Here is an 8,027-nt window from a genome sequence, read left to right as displayed (position 1 = left end):
GAAATGCTGATGATTTGATATAGTTTTTAAAAATTGGAATTTGGAAAACAGTCCCTACTTACCTGGGGTTAGACTACGAACAGTCCCTCCTTTTCGGCGAAGTCCGTCGCGTAAGTCAAAAAAGAAAATCGGTGAAAAAAAAAATTGATGGTAGCGCTGCGGGGAACTCTTGGAGTAACTAGCCACATTTTTGACCGCCTCTCTTATAGAACTCCTGCGACGCATCGGTGTCACTCCGAGGGTTTCAGTGGCGCGCTAACAGCAATTTTTTTTCATAATTTTTTTTTGGACTCGCGTTACGGACTTCGCCTAAAAGGAGGGACTGCTGGTAGTCAAACCTGAGCTGCGCTTTCGGTGGAGTCATCTTTCTGGTGGCGTTTAAACCATTTTTTTTTCTTATCAGCCCCTTCTTCAAAACTTCTTAACTTTTCACTAAAATTCACGTATAGCACGCCTTAAGGAAACGTCAGGAAGCAAATTTGCGGTTGCAGCGCAAATTAAGAAATGCCTATAGACTGATCAAAACCTTCTAGAGGCTAGTCACGAAACAATGTCCATCATTCATTCACTCGCTTACTCTTAAATTCACCATCACATTGAAGAAAAGAGAAAGAGAGAGGGAAAGAAAGAATCATACATGGCGAACTTTGCACCGGGAAAAAAAATGGAAATTAGCTGTCTGGACATTCAATGTGCATAAGTAATTCAGCATAGGTTTGGTAACTCTCGGTAGCATGAGGTGTTCGCTAAACACTCCAGGATATCCGATAATCGCCACAAAAAAGTAATTAAAGCTTCTCGCGGCTGAAATGAAAGAAAACCGCAACTTCCGATACGACACTAATTTGGTCGCACATTTTCCAGAAACAATAGTCCAGGGAAATTTCGGGTCTAATTCGTAATAACCTAAAGGGCGGTTCACTGAGCTCATTTTCTTGGTCATTGCTCTCTTTTCGGATCAGACTACATTACGTTTGTTTTCTTGTCGGAAACTTCATATAGTGCTATGGACTTGAGTTATTTTACTACTCTAAGGCAGTACCCTGTATCAAGAATGATACGGTGGCTGCAGAATCGTTCGCTTCTAGCGAATCCTCTTCACTGCGGCGCTTGTCACGAGGACATGGTTATGGTTGGGAGAACCGATGGCCACATCGACGGTTATCAATGGTTAGTTGCTGCAATAAGTATATTATATGTGTACCATATATTTTATTCACGATTTCTCTTTTGGAAGGTCATATTTGGAGCTTTAGTTACGCTATAAAGGAAGGCCGATAAGTGTTACCTTCAAAGTTCGCCTTATTACACTGCTCGGAGTTCAGAAAAACGCTTAATTTTACCTTATGTATGTTTTTGAGAGTTGATTTAGTACAAATGGTCGAAGATTACTTCAAATTCTGCATTACTGGGGCAAAATTTAAACTGATGGAGTAGCATAAAAAATATCACAAGAATTACAAATGGGGTTGGACTGCCTAGGAGTTAAATTTTCACTAAAAGTTGATAACATCCCTCGCTTTGGAGGAGGCGCGAGACACGCGAGTTCGTGTGAACTTTGAAAAAATTAACTTACGCAAATATTTCCCTTTCTGCGTCCTCTAAAGGCTTTCGTGCGCGCTTAAGTCCGCTTCTGAATCGTTTCAGAAAAAAAATACTGTTTCAGTACAGGCTCGTAAGAAAAGGCAAAACGAAGGTTTTAAATTATAAAAGTAATTTATAATTTACACTTCGGTTATCTATTCTTTTTTTAACTTAAGGAGATGCAGGACATGCAAGAAAAAGCGAAGTTTAAGGGCCAATAGCTTTTTCGCTGAATTCCCCAAAATTCCTCTGGGGGAAATGATGATGACATTCTATTTTTGGTCCATCGATGAATCACGAACACGAACATCGAGAATGATGACCATGAACAGAAATCTGGTATGCACTATATTCAGACGTTTGGAGGGTGTGTGTTCCCAGGACATCACCGACAACCCGTTCATCCCCTTTGGCGGCCCAGCATCGGTGAAGTGCGATGAAAGCAAATTCAATCATAAGGCGAAGGTTAGTATTACACAATGATAATAATAATAGTAATAATAATAATAGCAATAGTAACAATAACAATGATAGCTACGACAACAACAACAAACAAGCTCATTTCAATAAAAAAAAGAAAAATGCTGTGGATTTGAAGCCGCCTGATATTAAGCACCCAGACTTTAGCAGTGCTAATTATTGCCATATTCTGTAGTACAACAGAGGAAGACGTGCTCCAGACGTGTGGGTATTCGGAGTCATCTCAACAGCTACGAGACCTGCTAGGGGATTTTATGAAGTGGTTGCCAGAAGGGATCGCAACACTCTTTTACCGATTCTCGAGAAGTGTCTCCTTCCTGGGAGTGAGGTTATCACGGACGACTGGGGCGCCTATGAAAACCTTGGGCAGCATCTTCCCAATCACGTAGCCCGGCATCGAGTCGTTGTCCACGCCGACAATTTTGTTGATCCAGCGACAGGGGTACACACCCAGGAAGCAGAATCGGCGTGGGCAAATTTGAAGGCTCCTATTAAAGCACGACGTGGCATTTCACGTGATGACGTTCAGACGTATCTCGATGATAGGATGTGGAGGCAATGGCGAGGTCTAGACAATATCATTGGTAATTTTTTGCCTGTCTTAGCCTCGCAATATAGGGACTACGTAATTTAAGTTTGTAAATTGAATTGTGAGGCCACGAAATAAATAAATAATAATTACCAATCTCAAAACTCTTTGGAGATTGTTGTGATAGCAGGCTAGCCCCTGAATCGTGAGTGTGTTTCTTAATTTTTAATTTTCTCATTTTTTGTTTTACGCCTGTCGCGACCCTACAAAAACGATTTTTAAATTTTTTTTTTTAAAACTGAACCAGTGAGCAGCACTCTGCGAACAGTAGTTATAAAGCTTCTCTAATCTCCGACGCGTTTCTTTTAACTGTCGTGACTTCTTAAAGGAGTTTTACTGGTTAAAACTAGACGCCTGTATTTCTAAGCCATAGTTAGCGGCTATACGGGGACCAGTGACCTTAAATGCTTGGCCGGACATACGATCAGGAACAGGCGAAGTTGTGAAAAAAATTGAAAATTTTTGGGCAAGGTGAGAAAATATTTTGGGAGCCACGGTTTTAGCAAAAATGATGGCAAAGCAAGCCCAAAACGGCAGAAATCTCAAAAAACCACCGCAGACACGCAAGGGGTGGGTAAGTTTTATCATTCTTACGTGTAAAATGTTTATATTTCGGAATACCGGCTTAGTGTTGTAAATCGACCATATTTCGTGCCCCATTCCTTATAACGCATTCAAATTCTCAACGGTTCCTCGCGAAACGTAACACCGGGTCACACAACGCGTGACGCTTTCGTGAAATAATCTTAGCTTAGGACGCCTGCGCACCAACTGTCTTCCTTTTCCAAACCACTTCGGTTTTTAATTCGTTTGTGCAATCGAAATGTAAGTAATAAAAAAATACTCTGTGAACAGACTCGAACCCCTAACTGGTTTCTTCGCTCATAACCTTTGCTATATACAATAGTGATGTGATAGCGGAAATAGCGTTTTAGTATAATATTCCACTGGCCCCCCCCTCCAACAATGAAGTTGATTGGTATCGGCTTTCTTATTCAGTGTGATTACCGATTGTAATACAACAATGACTGGTCGATATTTCCACCACCAACCGTCTTCCTTTTCCAAACCACTGCGATTTTTACTTCGTTTGCGCAATCGAAAAGTAAGGAATAAAAAGCTATGTGAATAGACTGTAGTGTTTCTGACAGCTGCCAATCATAATGTTCGGAATGCACACGCGGTCCTTATGAAGAGAAGCTATTCTGTAGTCGGGTTTCGTCTCACAGCTTGATTAAATATCGTTGTGTTTCTACCGAACATCTCAGTGGTTATTAAACCGTAAACACCACATCTGGCGACGAGGATTATTCATAGAACACACAACAAAACCAAAAGGATTTAACGGGATTTCCGAAGTGATTTTCACAGAAAAATCCAAAGCGATCTCCGAAGCATTTTCCCGCGTAAACATCATGGCCATTTCTCTACCAAACTTTCCACCGTTTGAAGTTCACCTCGATGGAAATGCAGGCCCAAGATGGAAGAAATGGTTAGGAAGATTCGAGAGATTAACTATTGGAATGGGAATCTCCGATGATACGCAGAAGAGAGCCCTTTTGCTGCATTACGGCGGTCCAGAAGTCGACGAGATCTTCGACACGCTTCAGGACGTCGGTGGAGACAAAGATTACAAAAAGGCCGTCGAGAAACTAACTGCTCACTTCTCTCCGCAAGTCAACGTAACGTACGAAGTGTACAATTTCCGGCAAGCCAAGCAAAAAGACGGAGAAAACCTTGACTGTTTTCACACACGCTTGAGAAGCCTAGCGAAGACCTGCGATTTCACAAATCCAGACAAAGAAATCAAAGAACAGATTATCTTGAACTGTAAATCGAATTCCCTGCGGCGCAAAGCTCTGCGAGAAGACCTCGACTTAGCCGGCCTCATGAAAGCTGGTAGAGCCTTAGAATTAAGCGAAATACAAGCAAAGGAGTTAGAAAATCACGAACAAACCGTAAACGCGGTAAAGTTTAAGAAGAGAGGAATCTCGACATATCTCAAAGGGAAACAGCGCCATCAACAACCTCGCCAGGAGTCACGCACTCGCTACGAGTCACGCAATCACAGCAACTCCCGAAAAGAGAATATTAAATGTAGGAACTGTGGCGGACCATACCCTCACAAAGACTCCTGCCCCGCGAGGAACAAGAAGTGCACCTCCTGTGGCAAACTAAACCATTTTGCTCGTGTTTGTAGAACAAATCCACCTGAGTCAGCAAAACACGTCTCACATGAAGACACGGCCGAAAATGACGAATACGTATACACTATAGGCGGTGACAAGCAACCAACTTGCCACGTCAGGATCGATGGAAAGCAAATCGAAATGATGGTCGACTCCGGTGCATCGGTCGATCTCATAGACGAACGCACCCTCAGGGAGTTATACCAACGGACGGTACCAGAAGCCTCCAAGCGCAGAATTTTCTCCTACGGATCATCCACACCCCTACCTGTTCTGGGAACCATCGAAGCCGAAATATTCGTCAACGCCAGCAGCACATGGACAACCTTGCACGTCATCAAAGGTGCTTCAGGAAACCTCCTGGGTTTTAACACTGCTACGAAACTTGTTGTGCTCAAGATCATCAATCAAGTCAAACCTGACGAGACCAGTCCCCAGTCCCCCACTAACGGAGATTTGGAGAGCCTGTTCGGTGGAATCGGCAAAGTGCGAGGGAAAGTCATCAAGCTTCACATAGACACTAACGTTGCACCCAAACAACAACCACACCGTCGGATACCCTTCCATGTCAGAAAGGATGTCGAAATGGAGTTAAAGCGATTAGAAGAGCTAGACATCATCGAGACTGTAACGGGCCCAACACCCTGGGTGAGCCCTATTGTCATAGTCCCCAAGAGCTCTGGTGAAGTGAGAATATGTGTGGACATGCGAGAGGCCAACAAGGCTGTTAAACGAGAAAAACACCTGATGCCAACCATAGACGATCTGGTTGCTGACCTCAACGGAGCGACAGTCTTCAGCAAGTTAGACCTTTCGTCTGGATACCACCAACTGGAGCTGGCTCCAGAGAGCCGCTACATTACCACATTCAGCACACACGTCGGACTCCGAAGATACAAGCGCCTCATGTTTGGAATTAACGCAGCATCCGAGATCTTTCAGAACGCAATCGAAGAAATACTCACAGGCCTCCCTGGATGCAAGAATATGTCCGACGACATTATCGTTTATGGAAAAACTCAGAAGAAACACGATGAGAACCTCCGTGGTGTACTGGAACGGCTGAAACAACATGGCGTACGCCTGAACAAGGAGAAATGTTCCTTTTCAAGGAGTGAGATTAAGTTCTACGGACAGATTTTCAGCAAGAATGGAGTCAAGGCAGACCCTGCCAAGATCAAAGCGATCACTGACATGAACAAGCCAGAAAGCATCGGCGAGGTGAAGTCTCTGCTGGGAATGGCTCAATATGTGTCTCGTTACATTCCAAACTACGCTACGATAACTGCTCCCCTACGACTGTTAACCAAGAAGGACAAGTCATGGCAGTGGGCCGACGAACAGCAACGTGCATTCGACAAGCTGAAAGACAGCCTGATCAAGAATCACGTGATGTCGTACTTCAATCCAAGACTCAAGAGTGAAGTGATAGTCGACGCGAGCCCTGTCGGACTTGGAGGATTGTTGGTACAGGATGGTAAAGTTATCAGTTACGCTAGCCAAGCACTCAGTGACGTCGAGAGCAGATACTCTCAAACGGAGAGGGAGATGCTAGGAGTAGTCTGGGCAGTCGAACATTTTCATCTTTATTTTTATGGATCAGAGTTCACCATTGCCACAGACCACAAACCACTCCTAGGTATCTTTAACAGTCACAAGCCAACGTCAGCGCGCATCGACAGATGGAAGCTGAGGCTCATGCCTTACAACTGCCAACTCACCTATCGACCTGGCAAGGACGCAGAGAATCCAGCCGATTTTATGAGCCGCCATCCAAGTAACATAGAAAGCAAGGAGAGCAGCATTGCGGAAGACTACGTGAACTATGTATGCAACCAGGCAGTGCCAAAAGCAATGACGCTGCAAGAAATCAAGTTAGAGTCGGAGAAGGACGTTTCGCTCCAAGCACTTATCAAGGCCATCGAGACTGACAATTGGACACATCCCGAAGTACAGGAGTACAGAAATGTGAAGGACGAACTGTCGGCCTACCAAGGAATTGTACAGAGAGGAAACAGGATTGTAGTCCCGAAAGTACTGAGAGGCAGAGCTGTAGACCTAGCACACGTTGGACACCAAGGAATGGTAAAAACAAAACGCCTCATCAGAGAGAAAGTGTGGTTTCCTGGTGTAGACAAGATGGTTAAGGAAAAAGTCGACAGCTGTTTACCATGCCAAGCAACAACTACTAGTAAGGCAGAACGACTCGAACCTCTAAAGATGACACCGCTACCAAACGCCCCCTGGAAAGAACTTGCGATGGACTTTCTTGGACCACTCCCTTCAGGAGAGTACCTCATGGTCGTCATAGACGAGTACAGCCGTTTCCCAGAAGTTGAAATCGTCACATCCACTTCTGCTAGATCCACCATCCCGAAGCTTGACTCAATCTTCGCTCGACAAGGAATTCCTGATGTCTTAAAGAGTGACAACGGACCCCCCTTCAATGGCGCGGAGTTCAAGAACTTTGCTGAGCATCTGGGTTTCCACCACCGCAAAATCACGCCTCTCTGGCCAAGAGCTAATGGCGAAGCGGAACGTTTCATGAAGACACTAGGGAAGTGCGTGAGAGCCGCTACCGTTGCGCACAAGAGCTGGAAACAAGAACTCTACAAGTTTCTACGACAGTATCGGGCGACACCTCATTCGACCACTGAAATTTCGCCGTGCGAAGCACTTAATCACAGGAAGCTCAAGACTACGCTACCAGAAGTGACACCACCAGTTCTTGAGAAACAGAAGAGCATGACAGATAGGGATGCAGAACAGAAGTTGAAGATGAAAGCATATGCAGACCATAAGTTAGGAGTGGGAGAGAGCAAGATCAAGCTAGGAGACACAGTCCTTATTAAGCAACCAAAGCGCAACAAGCTAAGCTCCCCGTTCAGTCCAGTACCTCTCGTGGTTGAAGAAAAGAAAGGATCTATGATTACAGCAAGCAATGGGAATAAAACTATCACGCGGAACTCATCCATGTTCAAAGTTGTCCCGAACCACATAAGGCATGCTGAAAAGATAACACAAGGGCAGGCAGACGAAGATCTAACAGCAGAGCCTTGGCCACCAGAAGTTTCAGAACAAGACAAGTCATCAAGTTCTCCAAGCCCAATTACACCCTTGCGGCGATCTCAGAGGCAAACTAGGCTCCCTGCAAAACTGAAAGACTTAGTCCTACTTGTGCAATA

The 8,027-nt window shown here is 44.5% G+C and overlaps 1 protein-coding gene across 1 annotated transcript; it reads left to right on the top strand.

The window, feature by feature from the left end:
- The first annotated feature begins 1,899 nt into the window (after positions 1-1,899).
- On the top strand, positions 1,900-2,698 carry LOC131798329 (uncharacterized). The gene is made up of 2 exons (XM_059115991.2): positions 1,900-2,049; positions 2,240-2,698. Exons 1-2 carry the CDS (start codon positions 1,900-1,902, stop codon positions 2,696-2,698), a joined length of 609 nt encoding a protein of 202 aa, XP_058971974.2.
- Positions 2,699-8,027: the final 5,329 nt, after the last annotated feature.

Source organism: Pocillopora verrucosa, chromosome 5, assembly GCF_036669915.1.
Source record: "Pocillopora verrucosa isolate sample1 chromosome 5, ASM3666991v2, whole genome shotgun sequence".
Classification (NCBI taxonomy): Eukaryota; Metazoa; Cnidaria; class Anthozoa; order Scleractinia; family Pocilloporidae; genus Pocillopora; species Pocillopora verrucosa.
The sequence above is the reverse complement of the archived record's forward strand: the minus strand, read 5'-3'. Positions and strand labels throughout refer to the sequence as shown.

Bases quoted from the DNA above. Each gene is read 5' to 3' on its own strand.
- LOC131798329 (XM_059115991.2), top strand. From the start codon at position 1,900: ATGATGACCATGAACAGAAATCTGGTATGCACTATATTCAGACGTTTG. The intron at 2,050-2,239 runs GTTAGTATTACA...CATATTCTGTAG, and splicing joins AATTCAATCATAAGGCGAAG to TACAACAGAGGAAGACGTGC.